Source organism: Mus caroli, unplaced genomic scaffold (assembly GCF_978045245.1).
Source record: "Mus caroli unplaced genomic scaffold, Mus_caroli_1 scaffold_9, whole genome shotgun sequence".
Classification (NCBI taxonomy): domain Eukaryota; kingdom Metazoa; phylum Chordata; class Mammalia; order Rodentia; family Muridae; genus Mus; species Mus caroli.
The window spans coordinates 127,837,521-127,860,259 of NW_028227264.1; the positions used below are offsets into that span (position 1 = coordinate 127,837,521).

Sequence of the window (22,739 nt, forward strand, 5' to 3'; positions counted from 1 at the left end):
CTTCACGCACCCTGGTTTCAGTTTCCTTTCCCTAGAACGCACGGTTCGGGTAAATCAGCTGCTAGAATTCCTGGCTAAGACTTTAGTTGGGCTCCGCCCGACTAGGAGGACGGGGGCGGGAACTAACTTGAGCTTCTCCCTCTCCGCCAATCACTGAAGTCGGCGGTGTGGTTTCAAGCAGCTTTGTCCAGCCCAGCGCTGGACGGGGTTGTGTCTCAGCCAATGAGAGTGACACGCGGGAAGGGCGTGGCCAAGCTTTCGGTCGCCCCACCGAGCCCGGAACGCCGAGCGTCCACAGCCGGGTGACCCATTCCGCCAGCCGGGTTACCCATTCCGCCCTTCGCTATCTTGGTCCGCCGGAGTCGGGGGAGGGTGGAAAACGGGTCCTTGAACCGCTTGGAGGATTGGAAGTTGCAGCGAGAGCACTGGAAGGAGCGGCACTGGACCCTCAGAAGGTACAGGCCTCGAAAGGGTGTGCGGAGCGGGGCGGAGGTGCCAGCCGGTTCCCGGGAAGGGCTGCTGCCCCGGGTGATGCCCCTGTAGACAAGGCTTCTGCTCTCTGGCTGAAGTCGAACACCCTGCAGGATGCTGCACAGTTCTACTTCTCAACCCTGTCGACTTCCTTCCAAAACTCCTCCGCAACCCTTGCAGCTGCTCTATGTACCCTTTTTTTCCTTGTCATAAGCCAAAGCTTTAACCTCTGCCCTGCGAATCTATTTACTTATTTGTTTGCTTCCTTATTATATTTTTTAAATTTGTATGCATGTTGTGTCTATGTACTAGGTGCGTGCCTGAATTGGCCAGCAGAGGGCCGAATTTACTAGGACTGGAGTTAAGATGGTTGTGAGCAGCCATGTGGGGGCTGGGAATCGAACCCAGGTCCTCTGGAAGAGCAGCCAGTGCTCTTAACCATGGAGCCATCTCTCGAGGCCCTTTGCATAATTTTTGATCCTTGCACAAATGAATAAATAAATAAGAAAGAAATCCTTAATCGTTATGTGTGTGTATATATATTTATATAAAATATACATATAATACATATAATATAATATAATATAATATATAATATAATATAATACATATAATACCTAGAGGTGAAACTGTTTGCTTAAGGTTACACATAAAGTCTAGTTTATTTCAGAAAACCTTATTCAGTGCAAAACTGATATTGGAGAGTGAAGCCAACTAGAGAAAGTACTTTGTTGCAGCCCCTATAGCCTAGGTGCAGTTAGTTCACTTAGGCAGACTTTGGGTGTGAGGGTTGAGACAGGGTTTCTCTGTGTAGCCCTCCTGTCCTGGAAACTCAAAGATCCACCTGCCTCTTCCTCCCAAGTGCTGGGATTAAAGGTGTGCACCAACACCACCCGACAAGTTTTTGTTTCTTAGAAGCAATACAGGTATATAATTTAAAGATTCAAGTACCCGTTTGGAGCTGTAGCTCAACTAAAGCTTTCACAGAGAGTAAGGCATGAGGATCAAGGATTGCAAGAAAGCTAAAATGAAAACGAACATTTTGTTTGAAGAAAGATTGGATCAGGGCTACGGAGATGGTTCTTCAGTTAAGAGCACTGCCTGCCCTCCCAGATGTCCTGAGTTCAATTCCCAGCCATGATGGTTCACAACCATCTATAATCCTAGAGTCCTATAGGATCCAATGCCTCTTCTGATCTGTGGGTGAACATGCAGACAAAACATCCAACATATACATAAAATAAAATTTTTAGAAGGAGAATAATTGGATCTCCTGCCCAATCTCTTCCCTTCTCCATTCCTGCATTTAAGGGAAGAAAGTCAGCGCCTGGACTCTAGGTGGCGATGTTTGCTATGTAGTAGAATCATGGGACCTTTGAAGAACACTTGCGTTTCTTCTAATCTTTTCAGCTCTAGGTACAATAAGAGTAAGATTTTTATTTTTTCCTTTTTATTTACTCTTCTCTCATACAGTACATCCTGACCATATCCTCCCTTCCCTCCACTTCTCCCAGCGCCCCCACCCCATCTCTCCTCTCCCCCAGATCCCCTGTTCCTCCCCTGTCAGCAAAGAGAAGGTCTCTCAGGGGTATCACCCAAACATAGCAAGATGCAGTAAGACAAGGTGACAAGGTACAACCCTTCAGATCAAGGCTGGCCAAGGTAACCCAGGAGGAGGAGAAGGGTTCCAAGAACAGGCAAAGGAGTCAGAGACACTCCACTCCCCTCACCCACACACACACAAGCTAAACAACCATGTCATATTTGCACTCATCTCAGAGTGTTGCAGGCTCCATGATTGCTGCTTCAGTTGCTGTGAGCCCTTATGAGCCCTGCCTCGTTGATTCTGTGGACAGTGTTCTCATGGTGTCCTCACCCCTTCTGCCTCCTACCGTCCCTCCTCCCCCTCTTCTGCACCGCCCCTCCTCCCACCCCCCACCCCCCCCGCAAAAAAAAAAAAAAAGCAATTAAATGATTCCTAGTGATTATTCTGCTGTACTCACAGATCAGTGCCTAGGGGCTTCCTGTGGCAGCTAGTGGGAACAAGATGAAGTATTTATTTATTTATGTATATGAGTACACTGTGGCTTCCTCCAGACACACCAGAAGAGGGCGTCAGATCCCATTCCAGATGGTTGCGAGCCACCATGTGGTTGCTGGGATTTGAACTCAGGACCTTTGGAACAGCAGTCAGTGCCTTTAACCACTGAGCCATCTCTCCAGCCCCATGATGAAGAAGTTTTAATTCCCATTACAGATAAGGGACAGCATCAAGAAGGGAAAAGTGGGCAAGCACACATGACTCTGCCTGCTTTGTGGCAGGGAAAACAGTTTTATATGAAACTTCTGGGTCTTCACAAACTTGGCAATTCACCCAAAGACCAGGAATTTCACAGAAGTCATAAAAATGCCCCAGTCTTAAAGATCAAATAGCTTTTTGCATGGTACTTAAGGCACCTTAAGGTATAGGTCTTTGCCTGGAGGTGGGCAGTTGGTAAGTGTCTTTCCTTACCTGCCCCTAAGGAAAGCTTCAGGGCCAACAAAAATCAGTGATATTCAAGACCAACATGGCTCTTTACTGTTTAGCTTCAGCCTAGCATAAACAAATACAAACTCACAAAAATCAATGGAAATTAAGTGGATGAGCTAGGTGCCATTAGTGGAAATACCATTTGTTAAGCTAGACAATATGTAGGTTAGCAACCCTTATATTATACATTTTTTTTTCCTTTGAAGCTGGGTCTTAGTCTTGGCTGACCTCAGATTCATTATTATCTGAGGCTGCCCTCAGTGCTCCTGTTTCCAACTGCCAAGTGTTGGTATGGCAGGCATGTACCACAGGACTTCTACTGATACTTTAGTGTTTCAAAGCTACTACTAAAATAAAAAGTGCCACCTGTTGCAGCTATTAAATAGTATTCCCTAGGAAAACTGCAGTAAATTATAACAATTACTTTTTGGAGAGAAAGGAAAAAGACCAAGATTGGGAGTAGGGGCAATGTAAACTAATATTCTTATATCTTTAAAAAATTAGTTTAGCTTTCTGCCCCTTCTTTCTCTCTCTTTTCTTCCTGACCTCCTTTCTCCCTCTCATCTTTCCTCCTCTCTCCACATGTTCCTGGCTTGCCTCTTCTCTTCCCTCCTCTTCCTCCTTTCTCTCTCTCTCTCTCTCTCTTCCTTCTCAACTCCCCCTTCCCATTCCCTAAATAAATTATTCTATACTAATACTAATATATATATATATGTGTGTGTGTATATGTGTGTGTGTATATATATATATATATATATATATATATATATATATATATAATAGCTGGGCAGTAGAGGCACACGCCTTTAATCCTAGCACTTGGGAGGCAGAGGTAGGCAGTTCTCTGAATTTAAGGCCAGCCTGATCTATAGACTTGTAGGACAGCCAGGGCTACACAGAGAAACCCTGTTTCAAAGACAAAACAAGAAAAAATTATTTTATGTGTATGTATATGTCTTAGTTGAAGTAGAACTTTCTGGATATATCACGTGGTACACACTCAAACTTGTTTTTTGATGAGTCTGCATCACCTGACATATCCAGAAATTTCTACTTCACTTTATTAGGGTTTTTGTTGCTGTGAAGAGATACCATGACTACAGCAACTCTAATGAAGGAAAATATTTAATTGGGTTTGGTCTACAGTTTCAGAGATTCTGTCTGTTATCATCATGGTGGGTGACAGGGCAGTTCACAGGCAGACATGGTGCTGAAGAAGGAGGGTTACATCTTGATCCAAAGGCAGTGGGAGACTGTGTGCCACATTGGGCAGAGCCTGAGCATATAAGACCTCAAAGCCTGCGCCCACAGTGACACACTTCCCCTAGCAAGGCAAAACCTACTCCAACAAGGCCACACCTCCTAGTAGTGCCACTCCCTATGGGCTGATGGGGGCCAATTACATTCAAACTACCTTGGTATGCGTTTTGCCTATGTGTATGTAGGTACACCACTTAAATGCCTGATGGCCTCAGAGGTCAGAAGAGGATACAGATCCCTTGGGACTGGGGTGTTAATAGTTGTGAGTCACCATGTGAGCCCTAGGAATCAAATCTGTTCCTCTAGAACAAAGTGCTCTGAGCCAACTCTCCAGACCCTTTTGTCTATCTTTTAACTGTATAATTGAAACATTTTATTTATTTTTATTTTTTTTTTTAAGATTTATTTATTCATTATATGTAAGTACACTGTAGCTGTCTTCAGACACTCCAGAAGAGGGCGCCAGATCTCGTTATGGATGGTTGTGAGCCACCATGTGGTTGCTGGGATTTGAACTCTGGACCTTTGGAAGAGCAGTCGGGTGCTCTTACCCACTGAGCCATCTCACCAGCCCGAAACATTTTAAATAAGAACAAAAATCATAGGGCTGGAGAGATGGCTCAGCGGTTAAGAACACTGGCTGCTCTTCCAGAGGTCCTAAGTTCAATTTCCAGCTACCACATGGTGGCTCACAACCATCTGTAATGGGATCTGATGTCCTCTTCTGGTGTGTCTGAAGACAGCTACTGTATTCTCGTGTGTCTGTGTCTGTGTGTGTGTGTGTGTGTGTGTGTGTGTGTGTGTGTGTGTTTAAAAAAGCAGCCAGGCGGTGGTGTCGCATCCCAGCACTTGAGAGGCAGAGGCAAGTCGATTTCTGAGTTTGAGGACAGCCTGGTCTACAGAGTGAGTTCCAGGACAGCCAGGGCTACACAGAGAAACCCTGTCTCAAACAAACAAACAAAACCCAAAAATCACACCCCCCTGACTTGGTGTCTCATTACTAAATCCCAGCACTTAGGAGGCTGAGGTAGAATCACTTTGACTTCCAGTCTAACTGGATTACTGAGACCCTGGATTTGTTTGTGTGTGTGTGTGTGTGTGTGTTTTAAAGGTTTATTTATTTATTTCATGTACATGAGTACGCTGTCGATCTCCAGACACACCAGAAAAGGGTGTCAGATCCCATTACAGATGGCTATGAGCCACCATGGTGGTTGCTGGGAATTGAACTCAGGACCTCTGGAAGAGCAGTCAGTGCTCTTAACCTCTGAGCCATCTCTCCAGCCCTGTTTGTGTGTTTTATAAACCAAACAATAAATAAATAAATCATTAGACTATGGATGATTTGGTTCAATAAAAATGACCAGCAGAGGCCGGGCGGTGGTGGCACACGCCTTTAATCCCAGCACTCGGGAGGCAGAGGCAGGCGGATTTCTGAGTTCGAGGCCAGCCTGGTCTACAAAGTGAGTTCCAGGACAGCCAGGGCTATACAGAGAAACCCTGTCTCTAAAAAAAAAAAAAAATGACCAGCAGAGAACGGATGTCTTTTCCACTCAGAGTCCAAATGGCGCAGTGGGAGATGTTGCAGAACCTTGACAGCCTGTTCCTGGACCAGTTACACCAGGTCTACTCACAGAGCATCCTGCCAATGGATGTTCGACAGCACTTGGCTGCCTGGATTGAAGACCAGAACTGGTGAGGGACTGGGGGTTCTGGTGGCTCCTCCTGAGCACACAGGGTCTCAGAGACTTCCTGGGAGGGGTTTGAGATCTCAGAGCAGTGGGTGGTTCACAGAGCCCTTGTCACGCCCGGTCCTCAGGAGGGAAGCTGCGCTGGGCAATGATGACTCCAAGGCCAACATGCTATACTTCAGCATCCTGGATCAACTGAACCAGTGGGACCACTACAGCTCAGACTCCAATCACTTTTTATTACAGCATAACTTGCGAAAATTTAGCCGGGACATTCAGGTACTTGGAAGAGCCGGGAATAGTGGCGTGGGGCTGGCCTTTGAGTATAGGGTAAGAGCTGGGGTACAGAGTCTGGACGTGGAGTGTCCCTAGCAGAGAAAAGGACTGACTCCAGATTCAGGGACTGTGAAGGAGAAAAAATACTAGAGACACTGAAGGCAGGGTCTGGATTGGCAGGCCACTAAGGTAGTTAAATGGGACCTTGCCTCTGTTTTTCCTACTTAGACCTTTCCCAATGGCCCTACCCAGTTGGCTGAGATGATCTTTAATCTTCTTCTGGAAGAGAAAAGGATTCTGAATCAGGCCCAAAGAGCTCAAGAGGTTAGTGTGATGTTGACATTCGAAAGCCCCTGGGACAGGACAGCAAGGCGCCTGGAGGAGAGTCAGGGTGCTCGTCTCAGACCAGGATCTCCTCCACCCTCTGCGGTAAAATTTCAGGTCCCGATTTTAAGGATGAAAACTCTCGAGTTCATGTGGAAATGAGGGGATGTAGCCCACACCATTAATCCCAGCATTCTGGGCCGCAGAGGCAGGTGGATCTCCGTGAGTTTGAGCCCTGCTTGGTCTGTGTAGTGAGTTCCAGAACAGCCAGGGCTATACACAGAGAAACCCTGTCTTGAAAACAAAAAACAAACAAACAAACAAACAAAAAAAAACGGGCTGGAGAGATGGCTCAGCGGGTAAGAGCACCCGACTGCTCTTCCAAAGGTCCAGAGTTCAAATCCCAGTAACCACATGGTGGCTCACAACCATCAGTAATGAGATCTGACTCCCTCTTCTGGAGTGTCTGACATAATAAATAAATAAATCTTAAAAAAAAACCACACACACACACACACACAACAACAACAAAAAAAAACAAAACCTGACAAACAAAAAACAAGTCAGAGTTCAAACATGTTCAGAACCTCTTACTTCATTCAGGTGCAGCCCCCGCCAGCTCCTGAAGCAGTAGTGGAGAGCCAGCAGCTTGAGATTGAAAATCGAATCCAGGGTTTACACGCGGACATTGAGGTTGGCGGGTGTGGCAAGTGCTGGGTGGGGAGGACTCGGTTTTCCTGCCCTCAGAAGCAGCCTCACTGGGGTCCCATCTCCTCTACAGATTTTGGTGAGATCCATCAGGCAGCTGAAGGACGAACAGGATGTCTTCAGCTTCAGATACACAGTTTTCAGTCTAAGTAGGTCCACTCAATGTGGGAGAAGGACAGGGGCCATCTTTGGGGTCTAGGGGAAGGACAGACGACAGAAACTAAATGATCCAGAGAGCAGTGGTCACATATGGCTGGTGGTAGTACAGCATCAGAGGTGTAGAGGTGTTGGGTGTGTTGTGAAGGGTGGACCTGAGGAATAGTTAGCAAATGCCGGGGGTGGGGGGTACTATGTAGAAAACTGCCTTAGCAGATTGAGTGTGCTTCTGGTCCGTCCAGAATTTGCCTGTGGGATTCCACATACCTGTACTTTATCTGGTTCTCCCTTCCTCCCCATCCAACATTTTCTGTTTCTGAGACCCTGAGGCAGAAAGAGCAGAAGGACCCTGTGGTCTGAGTTTTGGTCTTGCCTTTCAGAGAAGACATTGTCTTCGGACCCCCATCAGAGCCAACAGGCGCAGCTTGTGCAGGCAACAGCCAACAAAGTGGACAGAATGAGAAAGGTGGGGGCAGGGCACAGAGGGGACAGTGGGGAACTGGGGGGAGGGAGGAGAGGGCAGTAGGGAACTGGGGGCCAGGACAGGGAGGGTTTGAGGGCAGCAGTGGGAGGTGGGGGGGGGCGCAGCAGGGAACTATGGGAGAGGGGGATGGGGGCAACAGGAAACTGGGAGACACCAGAGGGGGTTCAGGGCACAGCAGGGAACCTGGGGGTAGCAGAGGGGGGTCATGGGGGCAGCTGGATGACGGGAGTGGTACGAGGTACTTAGCCCTCAGAAGCTCTCTTTCCTAGGAGGTGCTGGACATCTCCAAAGGACTGGTTGGCCGATTAACCACCCTGGTCGACCTATTGCTGCCCAAGCTGGATGAGTGGAAGGTGCAGCAGCAGAAGTCCTGCATTGGAGCCCTGCCACCCGAGCTGCAGCTGGAACAGCTGGAACAGTGGTAAGAGGAAAAGATAGATGCGGTCTTCCCAAACTGACACACACAGTGCTTCTCCCATGCACACAAGTCCCAGATTTGGTTGTCAGCCCAGAAGGAGAACGGAAAGGCAGGAAGGGGAAGGGAAACAGCTGCAAGGACTCTTCGGTCTCTTCTGCCGTTCTCTGGTTCTCTGGTTTGACCGACCGTGCTCTGTTTATCCATCGTCATCTCAACTGAGGGAGGCCCGAGTCCAGCCTTTGCTTCGGTAAAGAAGCAATGGAAAGAAGTTTGCTTTTGAGACAAGGTCTCACTTTGTAGCTTTGGATAACCTGGGACTTACTGTGTTGCCCAGGCTGGCTTTGAACTTGACCAGTTCTCCAGCCTCTGCCTCCTCAGTGTTGGGATTAAAGAGATGGGCTACACCACATGCACTTCATAAAATAAATCCTGGAGCCGGGCGTGGTGGCGCACGCCTTTAATCCCAGCACTTGGGAGGCAGAGGCAGGAGGATTTCTGAGTTCGAGGCCAGCCTGGTCTACAAAGTGAGTTCCAGGACAGCCAGGGCTACACAGAGAAACCCTGTCTCGAAAAAAAAAAACGAAAAAAAAAAAATTAAAAAAATAAATCCTGAAGAAAGCAAATGGGTTATTATAAAACGTACATTGAAATGCTTCTTGCTAGTTGATTTTTATTTACAGTGGGCTTTGCCGCATGTGTGATGGTTTTGGATCCCCTGGATTAAAGATCCAAGGTGGCGGTTGTGAGCCACCATGAGGGTGCTGGGAACTGAATCCAGGTCCTCTTACAGAGCTCTTAACCACTGAGCCATCTCTCCAGACACCATTTCTTTAAATTTCCTACTACTGCGTGTGTCTGTCGCGTGTGTCTGTCTGTATGATGGGGAGAGCGCATGTGCAGGTTCTCTGCTGCTGTCTTTATATGGGTCCAGGGACACAACCCCAGGTGGCCAAGCTTTCAGTTTTTTCCTTTTTTTTTTTTTCCTTTTTCTTTTTTAAAGATTTATTTATTTATTTTATGCATGTGAGTACACTGTAGCTGTATAGATGGTTGTGAGCCTTCATGTGGTTGTTGGGGATTGAATTTTTTAGGATCTCTGTTCACTCTGGTCAACCCTGCTCGCTCAGTCCCTACTTGCTTCGACCCTAAGATTTATTTATTATTATACGTAAGTACACTGTAGCTGTCTTCAGAGGCACCAGAAGAGGGCGCCAGATCTCATTACAGATGGTTGTGAGCCACCATGTGGTGGCTGGGATTTGAACTCAGGACCTTCAGAAGAACAGTTAGTGCTCTTACCTGCTGAGCCATCTCGCCAGCCCATGGCCAAGCTTTCTTGATGAGTACTTTTACCCACTGTGCCATGTCTCAGGTTACCAGCACATTTTCTGAGACTTTACAAAAGATGGTTCTGAGGTGAACGTGGTGCTGGAATCTAGTAATCCAGGTCCTAGTGAAACAAACACATGAGAACCAAAAGCTCAGGCTAGTCTGGAGTATATAGTTGGACCCCGTCTTGAACACACACACACACACACACACACACACACACACACCAGGGTCTGAGGAAATGGCTCCATCAGGAACATGCTTGCTATGCCACATAGGGCCTGAGTTCAATCCCCAGCAGTCACTTAAAAGCTAGGCACAATACCAGGTATGCATAGCCACAGCCCCAGGTGGGCAGATAGGCAGATGCCAGGGTTTGCTGGCCAGCTGCTTAAGCAAAATGCTGAGGTCCAGGTTCAGTGAGAGAGATTGTCTTGAAAGAAATGAAGAGGAGGAATAAATGAAGAGACTCAATTCTAGGCTCTACACACACATGCCCGGGCGGCCACATGCCCCTGCACGCACACATGCGCACACTTTACAAAATAGAATTAAATGTCATTATGTTGATAAAACTCGTGTGTCAAAGTGGTTTTATGTTTAATCTTTTGGAGTAAATATTGTTTTGAATGCTCTGCCATATGCTTCCTGGATTCTGTTTGTTTGTGGCAGGGGTCTCTTGTGTCCTAGGCTGACCTTGAACTCAGTCTATAGCTGAAAATGAATGAGTCTTCTTGCCTTCGCCTCCTCAGAGTTCGAATTTCCGGTGTATAATCCCTGTGCCTAGTTGATGCAGTGTTGGAGATCAGATCTAGGGATTTGTACCTGTTCTACCAAAGGAGCTACATCAATAATCTTGGGTTTACTTTTACTTATTTTTAAGACTGGATCACAGTAAATAACCCAGGCTAGCCTTGAACTCACAACCCTCCTACTTCAACCTTGAGAGTCCGGGGATCACGAGGATGAAATCACACACCTGGCTCCGAGCTCTTTTTAGCTCAAGTCAGTTTCCGACTCTCTACACTATTAAAGAGAGGACACTCAAGAGCCTCAGTGGGGCCCCAGAAAACTTACACATTCTCTCTCCCTGGACTCTGTTACCCAGGTTGACGGCTGGAGCAAAGTTCTTGTTCCACCTTCGGCAGCTACTGAAGCAGCTGAAGGACATGAGTCACATGCTTCGGTATAAGGGTGACATGTTTGGCCAAGGGGTGGACCTGCAGAATGCCCAAGTCATGGAGTTACTTCAGCGTCTGCTCCAAAGGTCTGTGGTGGCCCTGGGTGGCCTCTGTGGAGGAGAAACAAGAAACACGAGGAGATGGTTGTTACAGACGCAGCTATTACCTTCTCTCCATACCTCTTTCCTTAGGTCCTTTGTAGTAGAAACCCAGCCGTGCATGCCCCAGACTCTCCACCGACCCCTCATTCTGAAGACCGGGAGCAAGTTCACCGTCCGAACAAGGTTGCGTTTGCGAGCTCCTACCTCGTTTCCCCTCCGCTCTTCTGAGGGTGCAGATCCTGTCCCTCGTGAAAACATACTTTACCCCCCTCCAGTTCACCTTCTCCTCCTAACCCCACCTTTTTTCTACATCTCTCTGGCTGTATCGAAATTTGAGATTGACCTCTGTATCCAATCATCTGTCGTCTCCCCCCCCCCCCCCCCCCCCCCCCCGCAGACTTCTGGTGAGACTCCAGGAAGGCAGCGAATCACTCAAAGCAGAAGTCTCTGTCGACAGGTGAGCTGAGGCAGCTGAAGGATGTGAATAAAACAGCCAACAGGCACAGGCTGGAGGCACAGGTACCCACTGCACGGCAGGATCCCCAAGCTGCCTTCTGTCCATCCGTCCCACGTCCTGCACGCTGAGCCCGTGCCACGTCCCAGGTGCCACGTCCCAGGTGCCACGTCCCAGACTAGTTTCATTGTCCTGCAGCGCCACCAGCCAGGTGTGGCCAATACATTGGACAAACACAGACACGAACTCAGAGATTCCGTGTCTCTTGCTTGCGGCAGGCCATGCCATGTTGCTGTGAGCTCTCTCTCACTACCAAGACCAAATTCCCGACTACTTTTACCTCCCAGTGACTTTTTTTTTTTCTCTTTCTTTTCAGGAATTCAGACTTACCAGGGTAAGTGCCTGATAAGGACATGTACATGTGTTTATGACCTGCACAAACACACGTGGGGGTTCAAGGGAGGAAGGGGAATTGGGGGGGGGCACATGAACAAAAAAAGGAGAGGGGGAAGTCTGAAGTGAAGTGGAATTTTGGTTTACTGCTAAGTTGTATTTATTTTAAATTTTTTTTTACAGTTTGCTTAGAAAAAGAGAGAGTGTGTGTGTGTGTGTGTGTATATACACACATACATACATAAGAGAGAGAAATATGAAAGTATGTGTAAATCAGAGGACAACTAGTAGGCATGTTCTCTCCTTCCACCATGGAGTTCTGGGAATCGAACTCATGTCTTCAAACTTGTCCGCAAGCCCATTTACTTGCTGAGTCAACCCACTATCCCTTTCCTGCTTTTTTAAAAAACTAACTCTGAGCAAGCCATGGTGGAACACACCAGAACTTTCAGTACTTAGGAGCAAAGGGGCAAGAGAATTGTAGGGGAATACAAGGCCAGCCTGGGCTACACAAAGAAATAAGGAAGGAAAGAGAAACAAAGACACTAACACTGCTCTTTGTCTCCACATATCTTCTCCCTGGAACAGCTTCCGGAAGTTCAACATTCTGACCTCAAACCAAAAAACCTTGACCCCCGAGGAGGGCCAGAGACAAGGCTTAATTTGGGACTTCGGCTTCTTGGTAAGAAGGGCAAGAATTGGAGTCTAAGGCGGGCGTGGTGGCGCGCGCGCAAGCCTTTAAACCCAGCACTCGGGAGGCAGAGGCAGGCGGATTTCTGAGTTCAAGGCCAGCCTGGTCTACAGAGTGATTTCCAGGACAGCCAGGGATACACAGAGAAACCCTGTCTGGAAAAACCAAAACCAGAACAAAACAAAAACAAACAAACTAAAAAAGAATTGGAGTCTAATCCGGAGGAGCAGGAGCTGGGGGCATTTCCAGACCTTGGCCTCTGGGTCCTTTTCCTGACCTTGTGTTTCCTGAATTTGCAGACTCTGGTGGAGCAACGCGCTGTGGGTGCAGGAAAGGGCAACAACAAGGTAAGGCTGGCGGGTCACTGGAGCGGTGAGCCGAGGCCAGGGACTCACCAGGCGCTGATCACTGTGACCCCTCAGGGGCCGCTGGCAGTGACAGAGGAGTTACATGTCATCAGCTTCGTGGTGGAGTACGTGTACCAGGGTCTGAAGATGAAGCTGCAGGTGAGTGAAGGGAAGCGGGGAGCGAGAAAGGCAACAAATTTAAAGGAAGGGTCAAGGAGGGCACCAACAGAAGCGTCCTGGAGTGGGGTGTCCTTGCCCACGCACAGACGCAGATGCCTGCAGTTATAAACATCCCGTTCTCCACCATAACTCCGGTCTTCCTCCCAGACGGACACTCTCCCTGTCGTGATTATTTCTAACATGAACCAACTCTCCATTGCCTGGGCCTCCATTCTCTGGTTCAACATGCTCAGCCCAAATCCCAAGGTAGGAGGAGGAGGAGGCGGCGGCGAGCGGGTGAGGGGCAGAGGCGGCAGGAAGGGCTGCTTCTGAGCCTGTCACCCGAACCCCGCAGAACCAGCAGTTCTTCTGCCAAGCTCCGAAAGCCCCCTGGAGTTTGCTGGGACCTGTGCTCAGCTGGCAGTTCTCCTCTTACGTTGGCCGAGGCCTCGATTCTGAGCAGCTGGGCATGCTGAGGACCAAGCTGTTTGGTACCGTTTTTTCTTTTTGGTCATTCCCTAGCCTTGGCTTGCCCCTACCAGAGTCCTCTGCCTGGCCTTGGCCTCCTTCAGTCATCCGTCTGTGACTGTGATCCGCAGGAAAGAACTGCAAGATGGAGGATGCGCTGTTGTCCTGGGTAGACTTTTGCAAGGTAACACCCTGCAGCCTGTGTCCCGCTAGCTAGTCCCCCGTCCAAACACTGGGCCCACCTCCTCCCTTCCCCCCACCACGGGCAGCTCCACATCCCTTCCTGCCTCTCTGTTCCTCCTTCAGCGAGAGAGCCCCCCTGGCAAGATCCCTTTCTGGACCTGGCTGGACAAAATTCTGGAGCTGGTGCATGACCACCTGAAGGATCTCTGGAAAGATGGGTAAGGCCTGGCTAAGGCCTGGCGTCGGTTTCCTTAACTGAGCTCAGGACTGCACTTCGGGCGCCCCCTGGTGGCACAAGGGAAAGAAAACAACAACAACAACAAAAAACCAAAACCAAAAACCCAACCCAATACGGTGCAAGTCCCCATTAGTAATAGCCGTTGTGGTCTGAATTTATCAAGCATCCACTGTGTTGCAGAGCCTGGAGCCTGCAGGGTGCTTCTGTTCACGCAGCCCTTCTGACCACACTGAGTGGCGGAGTACTTTCACCTTCAGTTCCATGAGGAAGCACACTTAGAGAAATTGGGAGCTCCTCGATCAATGGACAGAATTGCGGGGACGGGGGCGGGGGGAGCACGGGTGGGGGCGCGGAGGTGTGTCAGTATGTCTTTATTATGTGGCTCTGGCTGACAGTCGTGGAACTTGCTGTGTAGACCACATTTGTCTGTCTACGCTTTCCTCTGCCTCCCAAGCGCTGGGATTAAAGGCATTCACTACTATGCCCAACCCTATTATATTTTTATGTATTTATTTTGTGTGTCTGTCTGTCTGTCTTGTGCGCGCGCACGTGGGAGCGCCTGCCCGTGCACACCCGAGTGCATGTGGAGGTCAGAGTATCGCTTACAGGGGTCGGTTCTCTCCTTCCACCATGTGGGTCCTAGAGATTGAACTCAGGCAACCAGGCTGGCGTGAGGTACCTTTCGCTGCAGAGCCATCTCCTCACCCCTCACCTGGGTGCTCTCCTCAGTCTGTCTACCGATGTCTGTTCCAGGCGCATCATGGGCTTTGTGAGCCGCAACCAGGAACGCAGACTGCTGAAGAAGATGATGTCTGGCACCTTCCTGCTGCGCTTCAGTGAAACTTCTGAAGGGGGCATTACTTGTTCTTGGGTGGAGCACCAGGATGACGGTCAGCACCCTCCCCCATACCATTCCTGCAGTCTGCTTTCTGCCAGGCACCCCATACGGACCCTCCCACCCTGACCCTAGGTCCGCTCTTAGAGTGGGGGCGGTGTCTGTTTGGTCTGGGAACCCCGGGCCTAGTCTCACTCACTTCATGTTACCACACTATGTCCTTCAGGTAAAATCTACTCCGTGCAGCCTTACACCAAGGAAGTGCTACAGTCACTCCCACTGACAGAGATCATCCGCCACTACCAGGTTCTTGCCGAAGAGAACGTTCCCGAGAACCCACTCCGCTTCCTCTATCCCGGAATCCCTCGGGACGAAGCTTTTGGGTCCTACTACCAGGAAAAAGGTTGGGGTCTTTAACATACATCCTTCCTAGAATGAAAGTGTTGTCTGATATTGATAGATCCGGCTCCCTCCCTTCACAAGCAGGGCATGTTTGTGTGCAGTGCACACAAACATGTTAATAAGGAGGTAGCCTTGTCAGGACCGTCTTGCGATAGGGGAGCGTTGACCTGTGTGACCAACAAATTGATCTCTCCCATCTCCTGTCTGTATCCCCACAGTTAATTTTGAAGAACAGAGGAAATATTTGAAACATAAACTCATTGTGATCTCTAACAGGTGAGACACAAACGCTTCACTGGGAGTTCTCTGGCTGACAGTGCTTCCAGCTGCCTAATTCCAGTCGCTTCCCACTCCTCTCACCCCTCCCTAACTCACCAACCTCTGGTGTTTCCCCCTTTGAGCTGCTCCTCTCTCATGGCTTCCTGCTGCCATCTTTTCCACTGTCTCCCTTATAGTAATGATCACAACCGTTCCCGATGACAGAGTACTAGATTTTCTGGAAAAAAAAAAAAATCTGTTCAGTCCTTAAGAGGACCCACTGGGGTAGGTAACAGCAATGGTGGTCATGTGAGTGTCTTTTAAGTTACACGGCTTGGTCAGATCATTCATTCGTTTACTGATCAGTCAATCAATCAGTCAGTTGATCGACTTCTTTTGTTGTGGTTGTTCTGTTTGAGACAGAGCTATTAGCCTGGAACAGGATATGTAGATCAGGCTGGCCTTGAACATACCTAGTCTCCCTGCCTCTGCCTCTCAGATGCTAGGGGTAAGGCACGTGCCACCAGTGCCCGGCTTATTTTTCAATTTATGTGTGTGCACGTTTTGCCTGCATGTATGTACATGCACCACTTTTGTGTCTGGTGGCAGTAGAGGACAGAAGAAAGTGTCAGAATCCCTGGCGCTGGGATTACAGAAGTCTGGGGGCTGCCATGTGGGTGCTGGGATTCAAACCTGGGACCTTGAAAGAGCAGCAGTACTGCTCTTAACCGCTGACCCACCTTTGTTGCTTACTCCTTTGTTTGAGGCAAAGTCTCATGTTGCTGAGGCTGGTCTTCCTCAGCCTCCCCAAGTGCTGGGCTTACACCTCCATTTCTATTTTCTGTCCTTCATTTGTTTGTTTTCTGAAATAGGATCACACTCAGAAGAAGCCCAGGCTTGTCTGGAGTTCATTATGTATCTATCCCTCACTGGCCTTGAATATGTGACAGGCTTCCTACCCTGGCCTTCTGAGTGCTAGAATTGTTATAGGAGTAAGCTTGCTCCGCCTGGGATTGGGATTCATTTAATTAGCTATTCTAAGGATGACACAATACCCCACTGTGGGTTTGCGTTTTCCCGATAATAAGTTAAATGCCTGTTTTTCATATGATTTGCCATGTGTGTGTATCTCCTTTTGAGGAATGTCTGTGCAGGTCTTCAACCCAAGCCAGGTGTGGCAACATGGGCCTATAATCCAGCACAGGAGAAAATGAGGCAGGAGGATTGAGCATTTGAGACTAGGCTGGGTTACGTTAATGAGACCCTGTCTCAGAGAAAAACAGTAGCTCTTTGAGCCGTTTGTAAATAAGATGGTTTGCTTTTTGAAGATGTGTTCGCTTTTACCGATGTGTGGGAGGGCTTTGCTCCCGTGCCTGTGCACCACATGCCTTGAGTGCCCTCAGGGGCCAGAAGTAGAGGTCACCAGATCCCCTGGAACTGGAGTTACAGAAGATGTGAGCCTCCATGCAGGTTCCGGGAACCGAACCCGAGTCCTCTGCAAAAGCAGCCAGTGCTCTTGACCACTGAGCCGTTTCTCCAGCCACTTATTTCCCTTTTTACTGTTGAGGTTTTTCTAGTTCCTTACAGCTCCTGGATATTAAGTCTTTGTTGAGTGAATAGTTTAGAAGTGTTACTTCCCACGTAGTTGCCTGTTAACTCAGGTGATTGTGGCTTTTCCTGTGAACTTTCTTAGTTTGACTTAATTGCAGTTGATCTGGTTTCTGCTTTTATTTTGTATGCTTCCAGGGCTAAGTTATTGTCTATAGCACAGTTGCAAGGTTTTCCCTTTGAGATTTATTTTATTGTAATTATACATATGTGTCTGTGTGTGGTATGTAGAAGAGGACTTCCCATCTCCAGGGTCTGCAGTTACAGGCAGTTGTGAACTGTCCTATGTCAGTGCTGGGAATTGAACTTAGGACCTCTGCAAGAGCAGAATTCTCTACAAGGTTTTCTTTTAGAATTTTATTTTTTAAGTTGTTGTTTGGTAGATATCTTTTTTTTTTTTTTTTTTTTTTCGGTTTTTCCAGACAGGGTTTCTCTGTATAGCCCTGACTGTCCTGGAACTCACTTTGTAGACCAGGCTGGCCTCAAACTCAGAAATCCTCCTGCCTCTGCCTCCCAAGTGCTGGGATTAAAGGCCTGCACCACCACATCTGGCTGGTAGATATCTTTTTTAAAAGATTTATTTGTTTTATTTTATGAATACACAGTTGCTCTCTTCAGACACACCAGAACCTCCTCACACATCAGATCCCATTATAGATGGTTGTGAGCTACCATGGTTGCTGGGAATTGAACTCAGGACCTCTGGAAGAGCAGACAGTCCTCTTAATGGCTGAGCCATCTCTCCAGCCCTCTTTTAGAATTTTATAATTTCAAGGTTTTTTTGTTTTGTTTTTTTGTTTTGTTTTCTGAGACAGGGTTTCTCTGTGTATCCCTGGCTGTCCTGGAACTCACTCTGTAGACCAGACTGGCCTCGAACTCAGAAATCCGCCTGCCTCTGCCTCCCAGGTGCTGGGATTAAAGGCCTGCGCCACCACTGCCTGGCTAATATCAAGTTTTATGTTTACGTCTTTGATCTCTTTTGGGTAGGTTTTCTTTTTTTCTTTAAGAGTTTTTGTTTGTTTCTTTGGTTTTTTTTCCTCAAGCAGAGACAGGGTTTCTCTATGTAGCCCTGGCTGCCTTGGAACTTGATCTGTAGACCAGGCTGGTCTCCAACCCACAGAGGTCTCCCCGCCTCTGTCTCCCGGGTGCTGAGATTAAAAGTGTGTGCGACACCATGCCCTGCGTGAGAGGTATTTTTTAATTATGTATATGTGTGTGTGGGTGTACATAGGAGTGTAGGCACCTGTGGGACCAGTGTGTGGGGGGGTATGTACATAGAAGGGTAGGCACCCATGGGACCAGAGTCCTCTGCTCTGAGAGGACCAGGGTCCTGGAGCTGGACTTACAGGCAGTTGTGAATCTCCTTACAGGTATGCTGGGAACTGAACATGGGTCCTCTGCACTTATGTTACATACGTTATGCCACTCAGTGTGCACTCTCAATACCCGAGCCCTCTCTCTAGCCCCCTGTGTTGATTTTTAAGTCCTATTTATTTCTGTACGTGCGTATGTATGTGTACACATGTGTATGTGTACCACAGCCCATGTGTAGAGGTCAGTGAACAATTGGCAAGAGTTGGTTCCTACTTTCTACCGGGTGGGTCTTGGGATTGGACTTGAATTGTTGGGTTTAGTAGTAGCTGCCTTTACTTCATGAGCCATTTTTCTGTCTTCATGATTTTTTTTTTTTTTTTTTTGTTTTTCGAGACAGGGTTTCTCTGTATAGCCCTGGCTGTCCTGGAACTCACTTTGTAGACCAGGCTGGCCTCGAACTCAGAAATCCGCCTGCCTCTGCCTCCGGAGTGCTGGGATTAAAGGCGTGCGCCACCACGCCCGGCTCATGATTTTTATATGTGGCAGATTATACATATCTAGTTTAATTCTTCTGCAGATGGATTTCCAGTATATTGAGGAGACTGTACTTTGTGTGTGTGTGTGTGTGTGTGTGTGTGTGGTGTGTATATATTTGTCACCTTCATTAAAAAATTAGCTCTAGATTCATGGATTTATTTCTGGGTCTACATTCTGTTTCCTTGGCCCATATGTCTGATTTTATGTTGGTACTGTACTATTTTGGTTACTATATCTTAGTATTATTTTATTATGTGAGCTGTTGTTTTGAAACAGGGTCTCATATATCTCAAACACACTATATGGCTATGGCTGGCTTTGAATATCTGATTCTCCTGCCTCTTCCTCCCGAGTGCTGGGATTAAAGGGCTGGAATGACAGACATGTATCACCATGCCCAGCCTCCAGCTGTACTAAGGGTTTTTTGTGAGTGCATATAAAGTTTGTTCCTTGGGAGAGTGACATTTGGTAGAAATTGCATTAAATCTATAAATCATTTTGGATGATATCTAGAATTCTGCTCTTTTTTCTTCCTTTTGTTGTTTTTTGTTTTTTTGTTTTTTTGTTTTTTTTTCGAGACAGGGTTTCTCTGTATAGCCCTGGCTGTCCTAGAACTCACTTTGTAGACCAGGCTGGCCTCAAACTCAGAAATCCACCTGCCTGTGCCTCCCGAGTGCTGGGATTAAAGGCATGTGCCACCACGCCTGGCTTAGAATTCTGCTTTTAACCATCCTCTTGCCTCTATTACGTGTAGTTGTTCCCACTTATGCGACAGTCTTGGGGCTAGAGAGGCAGCTCAGCAGTTAAGAGCAGCTGGCTGTTCCTCGCATAGCACCTGGGTTCAGTACTCGGCACCCACAAGGTGGCTTACAACCATGGAACATCAGGGGATCTGATCCTCTCTTCTGGCCTCCACATGTATCAGGTATGTATGTGGTATACATACATACACACAAGCAAAATACTTGTACACAGAAAATGAAAACTAAAACCTGTAAATAATAATCTGAGATTTACCCAATCACTAAATGAGAGGATTCAAATCCTAACAAGCCTGGTTTCAAGGCCAGATGTGGCTAGTGCCTCTAATGCCAGTGCTTGGGAAGTGGAAGGCAGAAGTTCCAGTCTAGCCTTGCTTATGTAGAGATTTGAAGGCCAGCCTCTGCTACATGAGACTCTGTCTCCTAAAATCTTATGATAAAGCCCATGGTCTTTACCCCTTTGTTCCCCACCACCACCACCCCGGCAGGGAATCTCACTCACTATGTAGACTAGTCTCAAACTCAGAGAGCTCAGCCTGCCTCCTCCTCCTCCTCTTCCTGAGTTCTGGGATTAAAGATGTGCACAGCACACCTAGCTCCTTAACATTTTTTTAGGCTAGACATATAGCCCCTGCTTGCTCTATGGTCCTCACTTTATTTCACCCACTGAGTCTTGTCCCATTGTCTGTCCTGGTACACCTAGACAGGTGGACGAGCTGCAGCAGCCTCTGGAGCTCAAACAGGATCCAGAGTCGTTAGAAGTGAATGCAGAGCTCTTGTTAGCACAGGAGTTGCCGTCAATGATGCAGACTGGGCTGCATCTGGGCACAGAGCTGGAACTAGACCCCACACTGAGTATAGCCCCACAAGTCCCACTGGAGCCAGCCCCACAAGTCCTGCTGGAGCCAGCCCCACAAGTCCAGCCTGAGGACCTGCAGAAGGAGCCACCTTTGCCTGACGACCTGCAGCAGATTAGCACGGAGAATATGAAAAGTAAGTGATCTCTCACCATTGCCAAAAGGTGAGCCCCAAACTCCTCCTTCATCTCCTGGCGATTCCTTTTGATAGGAAATGCAAGGGCCTCCCCTGTCCTACCCTGGGCCTTCATTTCCCCAGAGTCCCTTCAGCCCCAGAAAGTTGGGAGTTTCTAACTTGTATCAGGGCCTGATGTTTCTCTCTGTGTCCTCTAGTCTTAAGCAACATAAATATTGAATACATCATGACCAACGAAAACCCAATGTTGGCTGACGAGAGCAACATAGATGAGACTTACACATCCTGCCCCAGCCATTTTGACGTGGATGGACTCTTGATACCTTCTGAGGACTAGGAGCTATGTTTCTGTTTTGTCCCTCCTAACTCCCACATCAAGATGTTGCTTCCGACAGTGGGGATCGGGGCCTTCTAAGCTGGTTTACGTGAACTTTGGAATAAGAGGTAAAATCCTAACATGGTTTTGAAGGTGCACCAAAGAGTCAGAACAGACACTGGCCATAGTCTTTCTAGGATCCTGAAGCTACCTACCATGCTGGGAGACGCAGGGGTCTTGAGGGCCAGTCAGGACATTTGCGAGGTCCTTAGAGGGTCTGGGGCAGTGGTGTCTTTCCAGGTTGGAACGACTTTAATGTTTTGATAATTGGCTAAGTTGGTGCAAAGCAGCATCGGGCCTTTGTGGGGAGTTCAGACATGAATGGAATTCTGTTCTTCCTCCTCCATTGCTACCCTGGGTCCTGTCAAACCCAGAACCCTGCCGTGGTAGGCAACCACGGTGGCCCTGAGCCACACCCGGGCCCTTCAGTTCTCTCTTCCAGTTACGTCAGGTGTACTCCCTTCGCTCCTGACTCCAGTTCTATAAATTTCCTTCTCTTCCTGTAGAGGCTGAGGGCTGTCTGCTTCAGCCCACCATGTGAAACAGAATTCATGCTAGCAGCTCCCTTGCCATGATCAATTCCCCACCTACAAAGTAATCCCGACATTCTCATGAAGATGTGAAGCTCTACCGCTCTAGGCCATGCCGTCTCTACCTCCCCCAGCGCTTGAGAGAATCACTCCTGGAGGTTTGAATGGTTTCTAAGCACTTGGGAATTACTCCTTATAGTACTCAGTAGAGCTAAGAGCTTGAAGAGAATTTAGCTATTTTATTATTTTATGAATAAGAGTGCATCATTTCTTTTGCACAGTGTTTTGTTAACATGAAAGAAAGAAAGAAAAAAATTCTGTTCCTTAGGAGTGACCTAGGCAAGGACCAGGTTCCTTGGGTCTCAGAACCTTGAAGGTTTATCAGACATCTTTATGCTTTAGCCATTGTTGGGGAACCCAGGAGGCAATTGCCTTGCCACTGCTCTAAGGTGTGCTTGTGGTACAACTTGTGGGAAACGAATGTGAGGACCTGCACTGTGGCCGTTCTCTAATGGCGCATCAGAACAGTCCAGGAAGGGGTTAATAATAACTGGGACAGGGGACAGCAGTGCCATGCCCAGCCTCAAAGGTGGCACGAGCCAACTAAGAACCAAGGAGTTAGACGAAGAAGATACACACAGGAGCAGAAGAAGCTCAAGGAGCCAGAAGCAAAAGTCGTGAGAAAAAGGTGCCCGGCCAACAGGTGAAATTAAGAAATTCAGCAAAACCAAGGCACAACAGCATAGTGGGACCAAGAGAATGGCACTGCTTCTTTCTGCTCCTTTGTAAGTCCCTGGTTCTCTGCTGTACCATCTCTCACCACACTCTGAATAGTTAGAAAGAACTGTTGTCCTGGAGTCCTTCGTACGTCATAATAAACTTTTGTTAAAACAACAACAAAGATACTGTGGGAGTGTGCCTTCTCTAAACTCTTGGACTTTCTGTTCCTGAAAGTCATTCCTTAGAGACAGAAAGGCCAGCAACGTACAAGCATTAGGTCATCAACTGGGGCTTCTCTCAAACCCACCCCAGGACATTCCTCTTGTCATTCCTTCCTTCCCCTGTTTGACACAGCAGTTTATGTCCCTTGGACTGTCGAGGTAGAGAAGGGACAGGCATACAGCTTCGTTATTACTGAGTAGGTGGCAAAGCCAAGACATAAACCCGGATCTGCCCAGGCCAGTGCCTACAATCCCAGTGTCTGGGAGGTAGAGGCAGGATGAGGAGTTGAAGGCTCAGCCTAGGGTACGTACTGAGTTTCAG

General features: G+C 48.0%; 1 protein-coding gene across 3 annotated transcripts; it reads left to right on the forward strand.

The window, feature by feature from the left end:
- Positions 1-44: 44 nt before the first annotated feature.
- Stat2 (signal transducer and activator of transcription 2) lies at positions 45-22,377 on the forward strand. 3 transcript variants are annotated; one of them, XR_003837798.2, is made up of 25 exons: positions 45-455; positions 5,819-5,956; positions 6,081-6,231; positions 6,457-6,552; positions 7,156-7,245; positions 7,334-7,409; positions 7,797-7,882; positions 8,170-8,321; positions 10,756-10,914; positions 11,020-11,112; positions 11,327-11,386; positions 11,760-11,777; positions 12,365-12,458; positions 12,767-12,814; positions 12,890-12,973; positions 13,142-13,240; positions 13,329-13,464; positions 13,573-13,625; positions 13,748-13,842; positions 14,616-14,752; positions 14,924-15,100; positions 15,318-15,375; positions 20,281-20,570; positions 20,768-21,014; positions 21,453-22,377. XR_003837798.2 is itself a non-coding variant. In XM_029482651.2 (24 exons), exons 2-24 carry the CDS (start codon positions 5,826-5,828, stop codon positions 20,905-20,907), a joined length of 2,523 nt encoding a protein of 840 aa, XP_029338511.1. In that variant the 5' UTR covers positions 45-455; positions 5,819-5,825; the 3' UTR covers positions 20,908-22,377. The 3 variants fall into 3 exon arrangements, 2 of the variants coding, with proteins under 2 accessions (XP_029338511.1, XP_029338512.1); XM_029482651.2 differs by having other exon boundaries at positions 20,768-22,377; XM_029482652.2 differs by lacking the exons at positions 20,768-21,014; positions 21,453-22,377 and having other exon boundaries at positions 19,571-20,362.
- The last annotated feature ends 362 nt before the right edge of the window (positions 22,378-22,739 follow it).

Excerpts from the sequence above, each read along its gene's own strand:
- Stat2 (XM_029482651.2), top strand. The coding sequence starts at position 5,826 with ATGGCGCAGTGGGAGATGTTGCAGAACCTTGACAGCCTGTTCCTGGAC. Across the intron at positions 14,753-14,923 it reads GGTGGAGCACCAGGATGACG|GTAAAATCTACTCCGTGCAG; the intron begins GTCAGCACCCTC and ends TATGTCCTTCAG. Across the intron at positions 20,571-20,767 it reads TAGCACGGAGAATATGAAAA|TCTTAAGCAACATAAATATT; the intron begins GTAAGTGATCTC and ends TGTGTCCTCTAG.